The sequence below is a fragment of the Sinohyriopsis cumingii genome, chromosome 13 (assembly GCF_028554795.1).
Source record: "Sinohyriopsis cumingii isolate HCF-2022 chromosome 13, ASM2855479v2, whole genome shotgun sequence".
Lineage (NCBI taxonomy): Eukaryota > Metazoa > Mollusca > Bivalvia > Unionida > Unionidae > Sinohyriopsis > Sinohyriopsis cumingii.
The window spans coordinates 79,170,615-79,193,575 of NC_142973.1; the positions used below are offsets into that span (position 1 = coordinate 79,170,615).

A 22,961-nucleotide genomic window follows, 5' to 3' on the forward strand; every position below is an offset into this window, starting at 1 on the left:
TTCTCTTTAGTATATGGAATTGGTTTCTGTATAAATAGTGAAATGGTTCTCTAGTATATATATATATATATATATATATATATATATATATATATATATGGAATTGGTTCTCAAGTATAATTTTGGAATTGGTTCACGGTAGTATAAATATGGAATTGGTTCTTTGTAGCATGTGTGTGTGTGATTTGGATTTTTAACGTAGTTTTAACAATTTTTCAGTCATATCCTGATACCAGGCCGACCAGTTCTAATACTAACCTCTTAATGCTGAGCACCAAGCAAAGCAGCTGTTAGTACCATTTTTGTAAGTATTTGGTATGACTCGACCGGGGATCAAACCCATGACCTCCCACTTCTGAGGTGGACGCTCTAACCACTAGGCCACTGGAGCAGTCTCTTTGTAGTATAAATATGGAATTGGTTCTCTAGTATAAATATGGAATTGGTTCTCAAGTATAAATATGGAATTGGTTCTCTGTAGTATGAATACGGAATTACACTGATCCCTGAATCTTTAACTATTGCCATTCAGACAATAACAAAATAGATAGTTTGCTCACTTTAGGACTGTTTTTAAGTGGGGTTTTTTCTTTCATCTGTCATTATTTAACTGCCATTTTGAAAATTATTCCCTTCATTTAAACATGTAATTGTTCAGGTTTTCTCTCATCTATTTGCTTTCTTGATGAAAGCTACCTCTTTCCTTAATGAAAAGTTCGATTAGCTTAAAACTGGACGTAGGCCATATATATAAAGAATACAAATCATATGGCGAATAACAGTCCTTTCAAGTGCACTTATCTAGCAAGGGATCATGTGTTTCTGGGATTGATTAAGATAAATGCAATGAACTGACAATGAACAGTGCAAACCTAGTATTGTACTAGCCTAAGAGCTTTTGACTCTTAATGAGTCTTTTTCAAAGGCAGATACAAAATGTACACAAGACAAACAAATGAAACAGAAAAATTCACGTATAGTTTTGCAAACAAAACATTATTATCTGTTTGATTTGTTTGTCTTGTCTATGTTTTGTATTTGCCTTTGAAAAAGACTCATTAAGAGTCAAAATGCTCAGGCTAGTTTGATACTAGTTTTGCACTGTTGCCAGTTTATTGCATATATATATATATATATATATATATATATATATAACATTATAGAGAATGCCTTAAAGAAAATAGTCTTGTACTAATTGAGTGTAACCTGTAAAAAATTATTTATTATTCATGACAATGGGAATAACTATCATTCTTTTTGTGTGATACATAAAAGTCATTCTGGAATGTGATTATCAGTAGACAGCTTACACTGTGAGCTATCAGCTCCAACAGGCCAAATCATAAAGTAGGATGAGCCTCATTCACAAATCATAAGAAAGCTATTTTGGCAAAAATATTGTACAAATTACAACCCACACAGATTTCATATATATATATATATGTGTGTGTGTGTGTGTCTGTGTGTGTAGAGACAGAGAAAGAGAGAGATGAAGAAACTTTGACTTCTCTACATTAGGCTAGACTATCTTCAAAATTAAACCCATTATAAACATCTTATTCTATTGAGAACTGAATGTTTATCCATTCTGTGTAAGTGGAAGAGTGTGGACAGTGTCACATGACAATTGGCTGGATGGAGACAGAATTTTGTAATGTCATTTTACACTCATTATTTAAATTGCACATAAAAGTATTAAATTGCTAAACAAGAGGCCCAAAAGAGTCTGATATCAGTCACCTGGCTTTCATAACTTAATAACTACCAATTACACTAAGCAGACTTCTGTACTACAAGATCACAATCCTGTGTAAAGTATATGGCAAACATCACACTGATTCCCATTTTCATGACAGTCTGATTTTTTAAAATTTCCGAAGTCATAATTAATATGCACAATCTCTTGCTCAGAATCAAATTCATCCAGAAGCTTGATGATAACTTAGGAAATGTTTTTAAAGCTTTGCCCAACTTTTATCAAATGGGTTGGACAAACAAATGTTAATGAATGAATGGAGAGGGACAATACCTTAACTGAATATGCCCAATTTAAAACTGGCACATGAGGAGTCTATAAAGGTCAAAGTATAGGGTATTATTTTGACATCAGGGACCTTCGTAGGCATGTACCCTTGGGTTTTGATATTTGAAATTTAAATTAACTGCATTTCTGATACATGGAAATTCCAAGCTGTGCATTTTTATGGCCAGAGCATCAGTCTTAGCTAACCCTGATTTGCCTCTGGTACAATTTCCTACTTATTGCACACTGTCCATAACAAATTTAATCTTGACCACTTTTGCAAGACTACTACTTACACCCTATAGGCCAATAATATTGCACAAATGTAAATTCAGTATGATGTGGGTGGAGTTAACAGGTCACTGGCGTCATGCTTAGGTGTGCATAACTGAATCATGATTAGATTGTTTGTATTGAGATTATCTTTAATGTTTATATTATAGGAAGAGGGAATCAATTATGACTTGGTTGGATTAACTTTTGATTAAATGTCAGCATCGGTTTTATTCCCATCAACTGTTAATCGATTAGAAAAAGTGGTGTAAATTATGGCAGCTTGCAAAGCCAATTCTCAAAGTTATGTGGACAAACTTTAAATGTTTTATGGGCTATTACTTTGCTTCAATCTGCAGAATGGTTTTAAAAAATCTTATGTTTCAACGAAAGTATCATTCATTACAGTTTACCAGACATTATGCTCAGTGATTGATTTCATGCTTTTGAATTACATGAGACTGTATAATGAGATGGAAATATTTTTATATATTTGATGCATTTGTAAACTGTTATATCAGAAAGGCCTAAAGAAGCTCATGGACAGCAGCACTTGACGATTATCTGTGAATGGATTGGGCCAAAGGGAGACCATAATTATCTGTGACTGGCTTGGGCCGAAGGGAGATCATAATTATTTGTGACTGGCTTGGGCCTAAGGAAGACCATAATGGACATGCTGACACCGACAGAATTAAACATGACCTTTTTAAAAGTTGTACTCGATATAAAATCAAAGAATTGTGTGTGTTGGGAACTAATTGACAAATACAGTGACATGTTTCCAGATTATTTTGTACTGGCCATCTGACAGCACCTCTTGCAAGTGTGACTTGTGGGTCTAGCCAGAATCATTTGAAAACAAGGGTATCACACAAACTTGTTTATAGAAGTTAATAAAACTCATTAAGATATGCAACGAAGGTCCATCAGTCAAAAACTTGGATGCAGAGATTGTTGTTGCTAATATTATACAGAGTAAAAATAGGAAGAAATAATTAGCTGACACCTTCTGTTAACAAATGACTTCCAAATATACAAAGTCACCAACTGTGACGATCATCCTTGATAATGCCTTGTTCATGCTGTTAGATGCATGATGATCATCCTTGGTAATGCTTTGTTCATGTTGTTTGATGCATGATGATCATCCTTGGTAATGCCTTGTTCATGTTGTTTGACGCATGATGATCATCCTTGATAATGCCTTGTTCATGTTGTTAGATGCATGATGATCATCCTTGATAATGCCTTGTTCATGTTGTTAGATGCATGATGATCATCCTTGATAATGCCTTGTTCATGTTGTTAGATGCATGATGGTCATCCTTGGTAATGCCTTGTTCATGTTGTTAGATGCATGATGATCATCCTTGGTAATGATTTGTTCATGGTCTTTGATACATGATGATCATCCTTGATAATGCCTTGTTCATGTTGTTGGATGCATGATGATCATCCTTGGTAATGCTTTGTTTGTGTCGTTGGATGCATGATATCATCCTTGGTAATGCTTTGTTCATGTTCTTTGATACATGATGATCATCCTTGATAATGCCTTGTTCATATAGTTGGATGCATCATGATCATCCTTGGTAATGCCTTGTTCATGTTGTTGGATGCATGATGATCATCTTTGGTAATGCCTTATTCATGTTCTTTGATGCATGATGGTCATCCTTGGTAATGCCTTGTTCATGTTGGATGCATGATGATCATCCTTGATAATGCTTTGTTCATGTTGTTAGATGCATGATGATCATCCTTGGTAATGCCTTGATCATGTTGTTAGATGCATGATGATCATCCTTGGTAATGATTTGTTCATGGTCTTTGATACATGATGATCATCCTTGATAATGCCTTGTTCATGTTGTTGGATGCATGATGATCATCCTTGGTAATGCTTTGTTCGTGTTGTTGGATGCATGATATCATCCTTGGTAATGCTTTGTTCATGTTCTTTGATACATGATGATCATCCTTGATAATGCCTTGTTCATATAGTTGGATGCATTATGATCATCCTTGGTAATGCCTTGTTCATGTTGTTGGATGCATGATGATCATCTTTGGTAATGCCTTATTCATGTTCTTTGATGCATGATGGTCATCCTTGGTAATGCCTTGTTCATGTTGGATGCATGATGATCATCCTTGATAATGCTTTGTTCATGTTGTTAGATGCATGATGATCATCCTTGGTAATGCCTTGTTCATGTTGTTAGATGCATGATGATCATCCTTGGTAATGCCTTGTTCATGTTGTTAGATGCATGATGATCATCCTTGGTAATGCTTTGTTCATGTTGTTAGATGCATGATGATCATCCTTGGTAATGCCTTGTTCATGTTGTTGGATGCATGATGATTATCCTTGATAATGCCTTGTTCATGTTGTTTTGATGTGCAATGATCATCCATGATAATGCCTTGTTCATGTTGTTGGATGCATGATGATTATCCTTGGTAATGCTTTATTCATGTTGTTTTGATGTGCAATGATTATTCTTGGTAATGCCTTGTTCATGTTGTTTTCATGTGCAATGATTATCCTTGGTAACTGTCATGTGCAATGATCATCCTTGATAATGCCTTATTCATGTTGTTTTGATGTGCAATTATTATCCTTGTTAATGCCTTCTTCATGCTGTTTTGATGTGCAATGATCATCCTTGGTAATGCCTTGTTCATGTTGTTTTGATGTGCAATGATTTTCCTTGGTAATGCCTTGTTCATGTTGTTTTGATGTGCAATGATTTTCCTTGGTAATGCCTTGTTCATGTTGTTTTGATGTGCAATGATCATCCTTGGTAATGCCTTGTTCATGTTGTTTTGATGTGCAATGATTTTCCTTGGTAATGCCTTGTTCATGTTGTTTTGATGTGCAATGATTATACTTGGTAATGCCTTGTTCATGTTGTTTTGATGTGCAATGATTTTCCTTGGTAATGCCTTGTTCATGTTGTTTTGATGTGCAATGATTATCCTTGGTAATGCCTTGTTCATGTTGTTTTGATGTGCAATGATTTTCCTTGGTAATGCCTTGTTCATGTCGTTTTGATGTGCAATGATTATACTTGGTAATGTCCTGTTCATGTTGTTTTGATGTGCAATGATTTTCCTTGGTAATACCTTGTTCATGTTGTTTTGATGTGCAATGATTATACTTGGTAATGCCCTGTTCATGTTGTTTTGATGTGCAATGATTTTCCTTGGTAATGCCTTGTTCATGTTGTTTTGATGTGCAATGATTATACTTGGTAATGCCTTGTTCATGTATGCATTAGTTTGATGCATAATGAAATTAAATATTTACTTCATATAAAACTTTTATAGTTGATTGGGAATATTTTTGGACTTAAAATAATTTGAGGGGATAAAAATGAAATATTCTTTGCAGTTAGAAATATAAAAAAATTATAAAATAATCTTTCTCTGTTTAATATACTAAATATATATAGTCATACTAAACAGTCAGTCAGTAATGACAATTTCAGTCTGCCAGTACTTGTCATTTTCTTACAAAATATGGTACTAGCATAGACCTTTTTCAGGAAGTTGAATATTGGGTTTTCCACACCAATATTTAACGCATGCACAATCAACGTACGGCAACATTTAAGCGATTGTCATGAACATAGTGATGTTCGTAAAGAAAGTTTCAAACAAATGTTTAAAGGTTTGACATCTGTACAAACTTCACAGAAATAGTGTGTTTAAAAATCATGAGTAAATAGTTCAGTAACCTGCCTAAAACAGAAAAGCAGACATAAGCACAAAAAGCATCAAAGAGGACCAGGGCAGCAGACAGGATTTGTGGGCCCTAGGAAAAAATTATCCAATAGGCCCCAATGAATCACAAATTGAAACAATGGTGGACCCCCTGACCGTTGTGGTCCCGGGGAATTTGTCCTACTCCATCTGCAGTCCTGGACAGGTCTTACAAAGTTGTATGATCCATTTCTGAAAGTAAAGGGGTGGGTGGACAATTTTCATATGTGACCAGAATTACAATTTGTACAAATCTATGTGTATTTAGATGACTCTTCAAGACTATATACTTGCGAAAGCATGAGGACTTAAAAATCTCTCTGTTGCATATAATTAATTTCATAGTGGATGGATGCATACTGGTGAACACAGTATTAGCAATGCCAGCATAACCAGATCTCAAGCCCAATCCGAGAAGCCACATGAGTTACACAATACTGTAGCAACTGGCCATTGCAATGTATCGCAGGATGAGTTATCCATATTTTTTCATGGAGTTAGCAAACTAAGGAGAGAGAGAGAGAGAGAGAGAGAGAAAGAGAGAGAGAGAGAGAGAGAGAAAGAGAATAAATTCCTTAGCCAATCCAATGTATCATAAGCAGTTTTGGGATCCACATTCATTCCCATTTAATCTATCAACTAAATGGCAAATCTTTGAGGAATCTGCTTAATATGTGATGTGCCGCCTTTGGTGTTCATTGTTTACTGCTAATTAGACAAGTTGTTTATTTTCGGATTATTTATTACCATGCAGTCATAAGAGAGGGCGGGGGCGGAGTTTAGATGAGTGTCATGATGCAGTAACATAAAGCAATATATACTCATTTATTGTTAAAAATACTTGATGAATACGTACATTTCAACTAATATACTTGTGTGCTGGCATATTATTGTTTACTACTATCTGCAGCGATCTATAATGACAAGTGTTCTATTCATGTAAGAAGTGTAGGTCACTTGAGTTGCCATGTGTCAAATGTGCATGGCTGTACCGAATGCGGCTATGGGAAAGGTTGGGCCAGCTAAAAATAGCATATGAAAATGATCTATTCCTTGTTATTCAATGAGACAAGAACTCTTAAACATCAGTTTGCTCCATGAATTATAAACAATCCCTGCTAAAAGCTCACAACTGAAAAAACAAATGACTCATAAGAATTCAGTTTTGACTCTTGAGACTTTTGATTTTGACACTTGATATTTTTGGGGTCAAGGTCAAATGACTCTTGTTGAGAACCACGAACATTACAACCAACTTCAGCACTGCAGAAGAAGTGTCCTGTCTACCCGGAAACAGTAGGCACTGTCCATCTCTGCATGGCTAGATTTCAATTCTCACTTAAGACAATGTTCATATGCCCCAACAATGCTAAATAAAAGTAAAGAATAAAATGTTTTCACTAAAGCATTTCACAAAATGGATACATTTTAATTTTATAATGGCAGTTAAACTTATCAACACATGGTTCTTGAAAATGATTGTCTTCCTCTACATAATGGTATGATTATTGTAAAATATACTTCCTTGAAACTCATGGGGTGAAATAACTAAACATATTTTGTCTTTGCTATACTAAATTCACAATTTATTCCATCAACACTGTTTTTGTACAGTGGACGAAGTAAATCTCTACACATTTTATGAGCCCCGATGAAGTTACATTGACCATTGCTCAAGAACTGCTAAATCATTTGGTAACTCAGGCATGCAGCATAAATATCAATAAGGTTATTCATGTGACCCCAGATATCATGATCAAGAACCAAATTTGTATTGATAATGATCAATAAAATCTATACCTACACACCAATGCATGTCGATGTACAAAAGAATGAACTGAGTTACTGTAATTATGTCCATGCTTTCAAAAGAAATGCGGGGACAAGGCTGCAAGGTTTACGCATGTAACTTAATTTACTGCCTGTTAATGATTTAAAAAACTGGTAAACATGTAAATGAACATGCATGCAGCTGTTATTGAGGAAGGAACTCCCAGTTTCAATTAAATTAACTCCCCATTCCAATTAAATTACATCATTGTAAATCTCTGCTAAAGAGGACTATTTAGTAGGACTTTAATGTCAATTATTTTCTTAAAGCAGCAATTTATACCGTATATACTCATGTATAATCTGAAAAATTCAGGAAAAAAACAAGGCCTGGAAAAGGCGATCGGCTTCTCCGCAAGCCAATGTGTAAACTTGAATGCTTTTAGGTCTTTTTGTTGACTACTTTAATGGCTGTAAATCTTGGGACACGAAACAATAATTTTTTCAGTGTCCTAGGACATAGACTTGTAAAAAAAAAGTAACTTTCTGTGACCCGACAATTATTAAACTGTTATAAAGTACTATGATTGATTTTGTTATTATTTTGCATGTGCATATTTTATGATTTCTCCAACACAAAGTTAAATAAAGGTATATACAGACTTCATAATTCGCAGGTCGGTTGAGTTTACCAGAGAAACCATGCTGATCTATAATGTACAGTATTTACACAGTCTAAAGCTTGCATAGCATCACTTAAATCCTTACTTATTCCCAAACATAGATGCAGATTTTGCCTTATTCATTGTTTCGACCAAATTGCATTCTTTCAGATAACATTTCAGCTAGCCCTTAATTGCTGTTTCATTTACGTTGAATCATGCACTCACGAGTTACTTGTTTTCAATGATATAAACGATCCTACAAATTGAGGTAATATTTTTAAAAAGGTATGCATGTTTATTTGTGCAAGGCACATAATCATCATAATTTACATGTTCACGAAAAGTGTTAATAATAAAGGCTAAAATTCTCATAGAGATCAACTAAGATCAACGTCAATCAATTTTAGTTTTGTGTTTTAGCTGAACAAACATAACTTTCCACACAATGGAAAGCTTGATGTTTCGGTGTCATCTATGTTAAGTTGGCAAATTTGTCTTTCATTTTGTGACAGCAGTACAGGCCAGTTAATCATTAAACCCTGAAACTGGCTTGTGATAAGAGGGAATTTTGACCGGTAACTACACCAGTTTAACATTGTTATATACGGTATAAAAATGCCAGGTGTTCACTCGCATGTTTCTTTTGTGGGAGCAGTGCGATATAATATGGAGTTAAAGCATTTGTATTGATCATTCTTCTGATTGAAATTAATTGTGGATGATTTTATTGTTGTGGTGTATCTTTTTGTTCTGGTTTAATTTTTTATTTTTTTATTATTGTAGATGTAAAAATAATAATTAATTTACGTCAATAATGTTTAAACTTAACATTCTGTTTAGTGAAGAAGCGAATGCTTTATACTAAAATAATTATTTTGTCACAACAATAAATTACAGGTGATACAACAGAACATGTAGGACTTTTCTTGTTTAGAAGAAATGAAAATCGAAGACATAATGTAATAATCAGGAGTTCTCTGCAAAAATCGTTTTTTCTCCTCTCGGCGTGAAAGTTGCGTGAAGGTCGCTTACATCAAAGCAAACTACAACTCAGCTTTTACGGTATTAGCATAATTTTCAAAGCATTATTTCCAAAACTTCATAAGAAAACAGAAAATTAAATAAATTACTTGTCAAACAAGTTTATACCATTTCTTTTTAATAATCATGCACGCCATCCTCTACATAAGTATACATGTAATTTTTTTAAAATCAAGTTTGCCTAAATAAATACATTTAGAACCTACCTCATGCATCTTGAGACGCCTCGGAGTTGTAATTTGGCTTATACATGGGTCATGCACTTTTTAGTATTTATACCTGTTCAGTTTCGGGGTAGGCTTATACGTGAATGGACTTATACGTGAGCATATATGGTAATTTTTAAACCAAATGTGGTATCACTTGAAAAAAAAAAAACAGAAGCTGACAATAACTATTAAACAACATGTTTCTTAACAGAACATTTAACTAGCAACATTTTTTTTAAAGAAAGCAATTTCAAGTTTGTAAGCCAATACAAAGTTTCTTAGTAACTGTAGATCCCAAGATAGCACCCAATGCACATATCCAAGCAGTAGATCTGGTTCCATTATAGATTGTTTCACCAGGAAACTACCAGGGATATTTTACTGAAATTGTCAGATATATTCCACACTAAAAACAGTCTAACAAAATGAATTCTGACCTAGAAGGGAAAGACTACACATCAAATGGATGTTTGCCAATGGTATAGCATACACATTCTGATAGCTGTCAGCTGTTCAGTAAGTCTAGCAGACAGATGGGAGGAAAGTTTGGTTTCAAATTGTTTTGATCAAACTGCATGATTTCAAATACTGTAAAGGTGCACACATTTAGACATTTTGCTATGTACGGAACCACTTACACACTCATACTGTAATAAGTTTATCCATCCATCTGCAATAATGTAATATATATGGTCAGGTGTACATGTATGTGACCTCTTTAACTTTGTTAAGAGTTAAAGTTACATGTGACTTTGGTTAATGATTGTAGATTGTGCCAGCCATTTCTGGGGGCAAGGGGGAGTTTGGGGATAATTTTACATAAATTTTAACTCTGGAGTTGTATGTCTAACATGTCTGAGAACTGACGTGTAATCAATGACCCAAGTCATCATACCAGGATCCCTGAGTCTTGTCCCACTGATCCATCCCTACCAACCACTGTCAATCATGTCACAGAAACTAATGAAATATCCAAAGTATTTCTATTGTAACTCATTCCAATCAAACACGATACCTTAAGAAAATCTTGCTGAAATACATAATTCTACAATTCTACAAAAAATCTAATGCATATCAGGTTTTAAAAAAAAATAATTAAAAACGAACTGAAGAACACCTTAGTAGATAATGGATTAGGTCTAAACTACAATAAGAGCAATCCTGAATGGAAAATTCCTTTTCTGATACATGAACTAATTGTACATGTCAGTGTTTTAAGTGTAAAATGTGGGGACTACTTGGGAAATTTTAGTGCCAACATAGTACAATCTAACTGCGCATGAAAAAGGAATGCATCCTAATGAGTCAATGACATTAACTACCAAGTCCATCCCTACTGCCTTGAACGTGATCCCTGGGCAGTCACTTAGGAACTATACAGTACAGTATTAAGATCCCCACCTTATACACACGCACACTCCCTCACACAGAACTCTTACTGAGCATAAAACGACAAACTGATGCATGCAAATGATAAATGACTCTGGTAACCCAAGGACTGGACCCTCTATGCCACAAGTACTCACACTATAAACATATATGCACTTTCTGGACACAAAAAGACCAATTTAAAACCCTGCAGTCCAATCCCAAAAAAAAATTGAAATAACAATGAACCTCAGCCACATAATTATAGAGATTCCAACATATGAAACTAAACATGTACATAGGGAACCACGCCAGCATCATTGGTCCATGGGTCATAGGTTTGATACAAACCCAGTCCAGAATGGGTCGCCAGACTTAGCTACCATTGTGAAAGCCACTTTGCTCCCATTTCAGATATATATATATATATATATATATATATATATATATATATATATTTTTTTTTTTGTGGTAAAAATAGGAGTCCCATCATCAAAAGTTGCAGTCCCTTCTTTCCTACAGAATCAATAGACATGAGTGCATCTATTTTTAGATGGAGAGGTTTTCGTAATGTAATCACTCACTTTAATATAGCTTCATTACAACAGTCCATTGACAGGATTGCAAATATATGGTTTATTTATTAGTCTACGTCCTTGTAGTAATTTTAAGCAATGGTTAAATAGTATCTGATTTGCTGTTTTGTCCCTGTATTTTCACAAACACGTGTCAAGTCAGAAAACAACTAAGACCTTAAAGCACATCTCACGAATTCCACAAAATAGCTTTGTCCCATATACGTTTCTGACCGACATAATTTGCATTTTAAAGCTAAATCTTTAATAAACTAATACATTGGTTTTGCTTTCAATGATTTGTATATTTTTCTGAAAATATTTGCCAGATGATTTAAGAAAACAGACAATCTAATAAACTGGTACATCCCAGACTTAGCGAAATCTGCCATTATTTCCTGTTAGGCCTACTGGATCACTTACAGTTTCAAACTAATTTTATGACGAAATAGTGTACAAGAGGCAGTTAATATATATCCAGATCACCGATTCTGATCTTAAAACACACACACACACACACACACACACACACACACACACACATATATATATATATATATATATACACTCACACACACACACTTAATGGGCATGAAGAAACCAATGCACATACCCAACTGACATATGCCTCTGGGGCAGTCCATTCCTTCATGGACCTATGCAAGAGTCTTATATTTTGGAGCAACGTTCTAAACTGTAAAGTGGGGTGTGTGCATATTATACATACAGAATTCTATTTAATTTTTAAATTAGTCCAAAACTGTAACATATTAAGAATCATAAATCATATCTTTGCAAGCTTCGATGTGTTAACAGTTCATGTATCTACATCTTGGCAGATCAAACAGATAATTCTGTGTTTTGGGTCTGTGAATTTCATTGGATGCGGCAGCAGACAACCGCATCCAATCAAAATCAAGTTGTTCAAATCGGAACACTGTAGATAGATACAAGGGCAACACACATATGGAATAGACTGATAAATAAGCACTTTCCCACTACTGGTTCATGTTTGTACAACTACATCTTTTCCCTCAAATGCACCTGCAATGGCTTCTCTCTGGTACAAAGTCATACTTCGATGTTAAACTTACAAAGTATTCTTACAAAGTCACAATGCACTGCATAAGCTATTGATTAGTTGGCATTACATACTGAGGGAGACAACTCATGAAATCCAACAGATGTCGCTGTTCCAAAGCACTCAAATATCTGATTGATCTGCCAAGGTGTTGGTAGACAGGGTTAGCAAATGAGAACCTTGGCAGATACCATTATTAGCTTAATGAAGAATTAACAAAACTTCATTGTTTGGTCGAGAAAGAATTTCTAAAAATTCTGAATCACAATGGGCAGAAGTCATGTACACTATTTTAAGATGAAATTTTCTTTTCATGGTGAGCAAGTGTGGGAATTATTTTTATTCTCACTGTTGTTAAACGTTATTGTATTTCTAAGACCAAAGAAATAAACAGATCAAGAAATGTCAGTGCCCAGATTGGGTTTCTTCCCAAACAAAGAATTTTGCAAAGTACATCTTGCCTAATGATAGTCAAACACAGGTGCTTTTTCCTATGATGCAGCTAATACAACACATTTTCCTGGTGACCCTTCAAACATGGCTGATAAAAATTAGCACCCATTCTTTTGTTCAGTGTGCCACTAAGCCAAGGAATCAACAAGAACTTTTTCATGCAATGGGGAGCCACAGAAGCCTAAATGGTGGAGCGCCTGACTCAGAATCCACAACTTGTGTTTTGATACACGCCCAGACCAACTAACCAACAAAAAAAAGTATGCTCTGTCACATATTTATATTAATGTACAACACTGCTACCTAACAGGTACCTTAAAGCTAAGTGTGAAAATTCACTTCCTGTACCATGTTTACATCCATTTTTTATTGTGATCATTTGAAGATGCTACAATTTCATTTAAGTATTGCACAAGATACAATCCTCTCTTTGCCAATTTATATATTTAAAAAACCTATGAAATCTGAGGTAAAAGAGGATTCTATAAAGACTGTCTCTTATTTTGAAATATATTACCTGATAAAAGAGAATAAATTCAAACAGTTTTGTGAGACCTGTACTTGGACATGTCAGTGTTATCATACGATGCCTCCCCTACATGTCAACTTAACATTAAGTACCTATTGTCAAGTGATTAGTTATATTTCTAAATTCTTCTGATTCAGATGAAGTGAATTTAATAATCGTTGGACAAAATGCTTTGAATTTTCTCAGTTACAATGTAGACTGACATCACATTGTTGTATAAATGCCAAAAATTACAGATGTAACAATTTTATTCTGCCCCAGTTTATGACTGACACCTCTTAGCCAAATGGAACTGATGCAAGAGAAAATCAGCAAATGCTGTCTGCACATTCATGATACAATAATTTAAAAGGTTTACCACTTTGGACAGAGATCCTTTCTGATATATACTCCTGACCATGATATGGAGCAATAAGCCAATATAAACATTTGATACAATTTTATAAAATTTTAATAAAAAAATTGGTCATTTCTTGCCATAACAATAAAGTGCCTGACTCAAAGAAACACCAAGGCAACTAAAGATTCAAATCTGTACCATTCTGGTCACAAGTCTGGCACAAACACTGACAGGATGCATTGTAAGAAGCATTTTGCTAACATAAATCATAACTAATATGTATATGGTAATACCATTGGTATGAACAACCACATTAAGGTGCTAATGGTATTATACCTATCTACATTAAGTATCTCCCAGTTGGGTAAACAGGAAAACCACAATCATTCTGGTGTATACCTTAAAGTAATTGATTAGTCTGAGTTTAATGCTGTTTATTAACACATGGTAGGATACGCATTGTGACCAATATACATTTGATGAAAGAACAACCTGGTGAGAACCCTAAAAGAATCACTGCCCCCGACCCATCGGAAGCTACTGGCAAGCTTTCTCACATATCCATTTTGGTTGAGCCAAGACTCAATCCCATATGGAAACAGGTGGAATATGTGAGCTGTAAAGGTGATAATCTTCAACTTCTCTGCAACCCTGGGCCCCCTGAATCAATTGTGACCCCTTACATAAATGATGATATTAAAAACAGACCGCCAGTTACACACATACAAATGCTCTAGCATGACCAACTACAATGTCCTATTCACAGGTTTAAACTTCCAAAATATTTAAAAATCTGGTAGGCTAAAAGGAACCAAAGCTATATAAATCAGAAAAATTGGAAATAAATCATTATTACATGTAATGGTGATCTTGACCTCAAGAAAGAGGATAAAACTTTCCAATAGTGAAACAGAATTCTGCAGCACAACACATTTCTGAGTTATCTACACACACACACACTACAATATTTCACTTAGGGTCAGTTGTCTGTAATTCATTGAATATACATGAATAAAACTCTATCCCCTTATACTGATGATAGTCTGGGCATGTGTTACATTTACATGTACAATGACAGCCTGGGTGGGGGAATGCCTCTATGGCTCCCTCAAGCTGTAACACTTCACTGTACACAAAAACATTAAAACAGACTACCTACAATTGTATATCAAAGTCAGAAATCTATATCTTGAATAATGTGCAAGAAGTTGCATGACACTGCAAATATTAGAATGTCTCCACACATGACAGGATCAAATACCATAATCCCCACCTTTTCTATAAAGTGTGGGAAATTTTAATAATTGATGTACAAGTCCCTGTTAATTTCAGTATGATGAACAATTTGATTTATATGTGATCTTCAACTCTACAACTCTTACAAGTTTTATGTAATTGTGCAATTGGGTAAAATGGTGTGCTTCACTTGGAAATTTATATAACTGATTTTAACTGAAGCTATTTCAACAGGTACGGTACAATAATTTGTTTGACTTGGTCTAATGGTCATGCAAAGTGGAATGACTAAAATTCCTTTAGTGTGAGGCTTGTTTTGACAGGATGCCTATCAGATTATTGCTATTGTAAATTAACTATTTAATCACAGGAACACCCACTCTATAATTTAAATGCTCTTTTGATATATCCCCTCCTTCTCTCTCTGACTCCACAAATATTAAATCTCTTTCTGCATACTTTTAAAAATACATATGTTCCAATTCATGTCTGGGATAAGCAAATGGATGAAGGATAGATACATCCAAGTCTATCAAACTGAATATCAAGAAGTTTTTTCTGTCTGACTAAATGGCATATTTTAATCACACAAATAAAGTGACTAAGAACAAAGTTACAGCATTATTACTAATTAATTACTTACCTCAACAAATGTTCATACAAGCAAATGACAAACACACAAAACGTGGGGGTCACGGTCAATATTATATGGATCAATTGTCTGTTCTACAAATAAACAGTGAGGAGGGAAATTCTCCCCTCCATTTTTCAAAGTGAGGGGATTCAAACCAATCAGACATTATCACACTTCTAAGACACTTTAAACAGACTGGGGGTTTAGTGAAGCCTGGATGTTTTCCAATTCTCTAAACTACTCCAAAGTCCAATCAAAGTGTTACAGATGCCTTTTTATCAAAATAAAACAATTTTAAAAAATTAAGATTCTGAAAAAAATGTTTTTTTTTCTTCAAATCTTTTATCAAATTTATAGATTTGGTCTGCTTCAATTTAATATTCCATCTGTTGTCTATAGTAACATAAAGAACAAATTAATCACATCTACCCTATTTTTTTTAAACTTGTTTCTTTTTCTTTTTAAATAAACATGAGAAAACGGTTTGCCCAATGAATAAAATAATTAGATCTATGATCAGTAAAGTGATTTATGTGACAAAATTTGTCCTATTTTACAGCAAACCTTAAGTGGAAACTGACAGAAAGACACACTTGGCAGGAGCCTAAAGGCCTCTGGTCAGCAATTATTTTACCTGTACCTGTTTTGTCAGGTAACTGTATTTACTTTTTCAGCAAATTATTACTTACCTATTCAAGGTGTGAATGGATTGGAGAATGCTTTTTGATACAATCAGGTAGCAGGGGAAACCCTGGGAGACTTGAAGCACACACAGACTGTCATTGTTGACATATCTGTAGACTGCCTCATGAAAAGGACAACATTGACAGCACAGTAAATTGAAAATTGTGTCTGCCATGTTTGAATTACTCAGCACTGGCTTGCCAGTATAAAATCTTTCAAGGTATAAATCAAGTAAAACAATGCAACTTGTACAATCATGCTCATGATGCTTATTTAGAGCAGTGGCTTCCCACCATATATGGCCACAACCCTAAAAGACCACTTTTTATGACCCTCGTGACTCTGTTTCCACATTTTCATAAGTTTTGTTATAATAATAATAATAATAATAATAATAATAATAAACCCTAATAAATCCTGAACATCCATGTGACCCTGATTTAGATGACAACCTGGGGATTGGGAATCACTGATTTAGTGTCTGGCCATGGAAATAACAAATATCATGACATTTCTGTAGAAAGAAGAAATAAACTTCCTTAAAAACTAGAGTACCTCAATGATACTATGCACTACTAGCCAAACAATTTTAGCAGGATGACATGTTATATCTATTTCCTATGTACTTTTATTTTCTTCAACTGTTGAGTTCTGCAACAATCTCAGATATCCTTGAGAAACTTCAACTTACCAAACCGGAATATATTGTTAAAACTATGTTAAAAATCCAAATCACACACAAATCTGGAAAGAACAAATGTTTCCTTAAATGACATGTTCTAATGATAAGTGTAGTAGATATAGTTTGGTTAAATCAATATTTATTTCCTTTAAACCCAAGTTACTGAGTTGATATATCATTTCAAGTGTTTTTTTAATTATATCAACATAAATTGACACAAATTAATTCATACTTGTTTTTTGCTATCATCTTCACAAGCTATTACAGACAAGAGACACAAATGTGCCAAAGATCACTCACCTGGCAAACATCTGCCTAACAGACATACATAAAAGCACTTAGCAATTCTGGGTCAAAAGGATGCTTTTGGCAGAAATGTCTTTCCAATGCTGCTGACTGCATATCTTATATAATCAATTATTTCAAGGTTCTTTATTTTTGTATCTTCATCCAGATTTTATGGCAATACCAGAAATATTTATGAAATATTAAAAGGTCTTTAAGCCAGGCTGCTGTATTTCAAGTTTGTCAAATTTTGTTCAGCAGGTTTTGAGATAAAGTTATTCAAATGATTTTCTGTGGCAATATCTGATAGTGAATTTACATCATATGTATAAACTTTAAAGCTGTTCATGCCATAATACTTTATCAAATTTGGCCAAATTCTGTACAATCTTTACCGAGGACAAGTGGTTAAATAATTCTGTCTTTATTAATGGTGGCCATATCTGATGATGCATTAGCATAATTTGTAACTATATATGAAAGCAAATCTGAATGACCTCAAAGCCAAGATAATTTCTGTCAAACTGATCAAATTCTGCTTAGTGACTTTAAAAAATGTCATTTACAGGTTTTTTCTACTTAGAAATAGCAGTCATAGTTGATTGAGGATTGGTATCATCTGTACAAATTTGAAAACCTATGACCTTTTGAATCCCAAAATCAATAGGTTTCTTCCTTACTCAAAGTGTAAGCCATCCATAAATTTTGGTCCAGGTCTGCAATGAAATCTATTGCTCTTGTAATCAAATCATTGTTTTTTTTTCTTTAAGTTGCAGTGATCTTGGCCTTTTAGCTTTTGACCCCAAAATCAATATGACTATTCCTTACACAAAGCTGTTGTTGTTATTGTTGTTGTTGTGGGGTTTAATTAATGCCATTTTCAGCACAAGATATGCTATACATGGTAGCCAGTATTAATGGTGGAGAAAGAACCCAGGAAAACCCTGGAAAGAACCATCGACCTACGAGAAGCTACTGGTCTTACACAAAGTACAAGCTACCTGTACAAGTTTTGTCCAGTTGTATGATGTAGAAATAATGTTACTGTGCAGAAATCATTTTGTATTCTTTCAGTCAGAGTGATTTTGATCTTGGAGCTTTTGATCCTGAAATCAAAAAGGTTCTTCCTTACCCCGAGTGCAGGCCATCCACAAAGTTTAGCAGCCATACAAGATACAAAAGTTGTCATGTGGAAATTCATTTTTCTTCTGTAAGTCAAAGTGATCTTGACATTTTGTTGCCAAAATCAATAGACTTTATCCTTATACCAAAGGCAAGGTGCCAACAAAGTTTGGTAACAAGCAGCATGCATAAGCAGCCATAAGTGAATAATGTTTTCTAGTATGTCAGTTAGGTGCTTAAAAAATATTTTGAAACTAACAAGCATCCAAATGAGAGTGATTTAAAATACTTTTAGAAACAAATTATGTGTTAACAAATTCCATAATTTGCATGGCTAGGAAAACTTCATGTATTGGTAGATTTTTAAACATAGTCTGGAAACTGGAAAAGGCTAATTTTCTTGTAGGCCTGACATGACCATCAAAGCTATATAAGGTTAATGGGTGGGGATCAAATGTACAGTCCAGGAAAAAGTCCCCTGCCCATGAGCATGAACCAGGACCTGTACTGGATATATGACTGACATTGTTTCCTTGTGTCTTTCAAATCTAAATTCATTATAGGGTGGTGACCTCAATAGTTTCCACATTATGACCCAGGAACAACATTTCATATCAGCCAGTGAGTGTTTAATATAAAATCCTATTATATATGTTGCAGCCCAAACCTTGATTACAATACTCTCATTTTTTTTCTTCTTCAGATTGCATCATATATCTAAGAAATTTTTAGAGTGTTTAAAAAACCCAACTCCCCAACCACCAGCCACACTCCAAGGGCACACTCAAATTTAAAACCACTGTGCAGATCTACAGAACAGCCCCTATAATACCCTGTTTTAAAATGGTATGTTTGACCACACAGGAGACATGATAACAGATGAATTTACGGGCTAAAAAGGGACACTATGACATAATCATTATCTGTGCATCAGTTTGTTCAAATGGGGATAACTAGTTCTCCATGAAACATTTCTGATGATTACATATAGTTCAGTTGTTGTTTTTGAGAACATGTAATGCATTCCTTTATTTTTCTTCCAATATCTATTGTAAAATTTTTTAATATAAATGTTATCCAAAAATTTTATATACTATTAAAATTATTACTAATTTTAAAAATATGTGCATAGAAAAATTAATGGGTACAGATATTAAAATTAATTACCAAATTGGGAATGAACCAATAAATTCAGAGATTCAGCCAATGTTTATAGCAAGAAGTAGAATGAGATGTCATTGAGAACAACTTAGCATGGGAGTATGTATTTTACAAACACATTATAGTTACTAGTATTGCTGTTACATCTAGCTGTTCATGTAGTATATGAAACAAGCCTTTATTATCTAAAAAATGTAAACAGGGTTAAAAAATCCAATGTCTTGCCAATGAAGAAAAACCGTCAATTTTACTTTCAAATCATGGTAGAATACACTCAACACTTGCTGCCAATACCACTGTCGTCACCTAAGATTGATACCTTTATCTTTAAAACCTATGTGCAGTTACTAGTATTATAGTATTTCTATCTGCCAATGCAGCTGAGAAAGAAAAGAAAAAGTCGTTGGCAAACAACCTGTCGGTTTCAAAAGAATGTCTACAATGTATTTTTCGAGCGATCAACGAAGTCACACTACTGGCAGAAAATCACTGGCAGTAATCCATGCTTTTATAGATCTACAAAGTTTCAAGTGAGCAATATGAAAAATAACCGTTGTTAGGAATATATTACCTAGTGTCAACACCTAAGAAAGAATAAAATTATATCCTCCAATCTGGGTTCTATTCTGCAAAAAGTAACCACCCAAAACCTAGATGATGTATTTTGGCATCATCAACGGTGGGAATGGTAAGAGGCAACTCATACTAATCGATATTATGCGCGTTTTTTTTTTTAAATCCATTTTTTTTTTTTATTTTACAAAATTAGCTTTTACTTATATATATAAAACGAGCATCCAGTGCATCGCTTGTGTTGCACCTTTAAGCGGAATGCGAATGTACCCATTATGAAAAGAGACACCCGAATAGGATGATAGACTATTTAGCTTCTCTTGCTTTCTAGTAGCTCACTGTGTGACAAGCTTGGTTCTGAAGTGTATCAATATCATGACAATACTGTTATACTCAGAACGAAGACAGCGGAATTACAACATTTTGATAATATGTAACAAAAAACTATATATTTATCAAACTGTTCCTTTATTAACAGGTTTCAAATTCATTGTCTTCATAATTTTGATCCATTTCAGTATCAAAATTGCATTCGGTACCTTTAGCCGCGAATAGTCAAAGATCTAACCGTTCCGTTTCTTGTGTTCCATGGTCGGTGACATTTGGATGAAAATAAGTATTCCCCCCCACCAAAAAAAAAACAAACAACAACAATGGTATTAATATTTCTTATTTCAATGAAAATCTACTTACGAGGCGGGCCTTTTCCAGAACCTGTGTTTGGGGCACTGTCAATGAACACTTCGCCGTCCTTGCGAACTTGAATGGCAACATTTCCATAATAATATATTTCCTTGTATTTATCATGTGACTCAACTGACAAAAAGTAAACTGAACACTGATAACACACTGCCCAAGCCTGCTCCTCGTTGATACTGCTATTAAATCCATGAAGTACATCCTGTAATGAAAGAAAGTTTGTATCCGTCTTTGAAGAATCACCCTCACCGGTCTGCGCCATGTTCATCTCTAAACTAAATATGCCGCTTGCGATATCGATCATACAAATAGGAAATCCTATCCAGGGGAGAGAACTTGTAACACATTAAAGGGAAATAACATTTCTCATACATTTTCATTTTATTTTATTTTAAACGATGCAAAGAAAAGGAATACTGGAACGTTTTTCGAGTAGCATCATCTTGCCAAATTGTGCGGGCGCCATTGGTGGCTAAAGTTTACTGTCACTCACATAGGTCGTTCTGACCCAGTTACATGAATAGTTACTGTGAGCAAAGTACAATAATTATCAAATGAACACGGTAAAAAATTCCAAAACCCCTATGGTTTAGTTCAAACAGAATGGTAACCAATTATATGAGTTTATGGAGACAACTATAAATTTTATGTGAAAAATGTTCGTTGTCAATTTAATTCCTTCATCAGGTTGTATTGTTGTTTTTTTTTTGGTTTTTTTTTTTTTTTTTTTTTTTTTTGTATGTTATAGTTATTGTCTAATGACTGCAGCAGCATTTGCTGTATGTCTCAAAATGTGAAGATGTCATGTTTAGCTGCGCACGCCTGCAGAAAATCACAGTGTTACAAAATTCTCTTTATGATAGCTGATCGAGAACATTATATTAAAAAGAACATGTCTTAATCTGTTGGCAATTTGACATCAACTTGCAACAAAAAAAATTAAGTTTCATACATTGGTATATCTGACTTAGTCTAGAAGACCGATTTGTTCATATTTTCTTTTCTCCCAAGGTTGAATACATGCAGTGCAAGCCATTACCTATTTATTGTCAAGTAAAAGAAAGATTTCTTGAGCGGAAATGTTTTTTTTTTTAATTTAGCGCTTATATTATTCAAAATCGGTTCTCTTTTTTAAGGTGGTAAATACTTTGTTACACCTAAACATTTAGGCATACACAAAGTGTGAAAATTTTACAGTATTGGACGATGGTCGGTATAATAAAGCCTTTACACACACACACACACACACACGTAGTTAATGGGGGCTGTTTAGCGACAATGGGAAAATACATTATAGTTCCCCCTTCGGCACGTTTAGCGACAACACTTTTTAGCACACACTGGGCACGTTTAGCGACAAAGGAAATTGAACATGGGGATTTACTGGGTCTGTATAGCGTCAAGGGAAAGTTGGGTTGTTGTATAGGGTAGCGGGTAAGTTCAGCTAGTGCAGCGGTAGCGGGTGGCGGGCAAATTCAGCAAGTTCATAAACTATACCAATAAAACAACGCTTGGCGGGGGCGGAACTGACGGGATATAGACATAGACATATAAAATATATACAACCCCTAATCTATAAAATCGACTTTAAAAAATTTAGGCAAAGAGAACAAATATCTTTCCGAGGTATATGAGTGGCCCTGAAAAAAGGCCTTTGCATTTCTTCTTTTGTTATTTTAATTTCTTCTTTTTCTCCACATACTTCTTAATATTTCTCCTACTTTCTTAACAAACCCCAAATATACTATCCACACACGGGAAGAGAATAAAAAATAAACCCAAGT

The 22,961-nt window shown here is 34.4% G+C and overlaps 1 protein-coding gene across 7 annotated transcripts in view; it reads right to left on the minus strand.

The window, feature by feature from the left end:
* The window catches only part of LOC149785872 (protein spire homolog 1-like), a 181,322-nt gene extending 159,882 nt beyond the window's left edge, over positions 1-21,440 (minus strand). For all 7 annotated transcript variants that reach the window (XR_016425471.1, XM_089979855.1, XM_089979854.1 and 4 more), the window contains exon 1: positions 21,172-21,440. Coding sequence is in view for 6 of the 7 variants with exons in the window: in XM_089979855.1 (XP_089835981.1) it covers positions 21,172-21,439 (268 nt within the window). In the remaining variant the exon portion in view is untranslated. The remainder of the gene's footprint in view (positions 1-21,171) is intronic.
* Between the last annotated feature and the right edge of the window lie 1,521 nt (positions 21,441-22,961).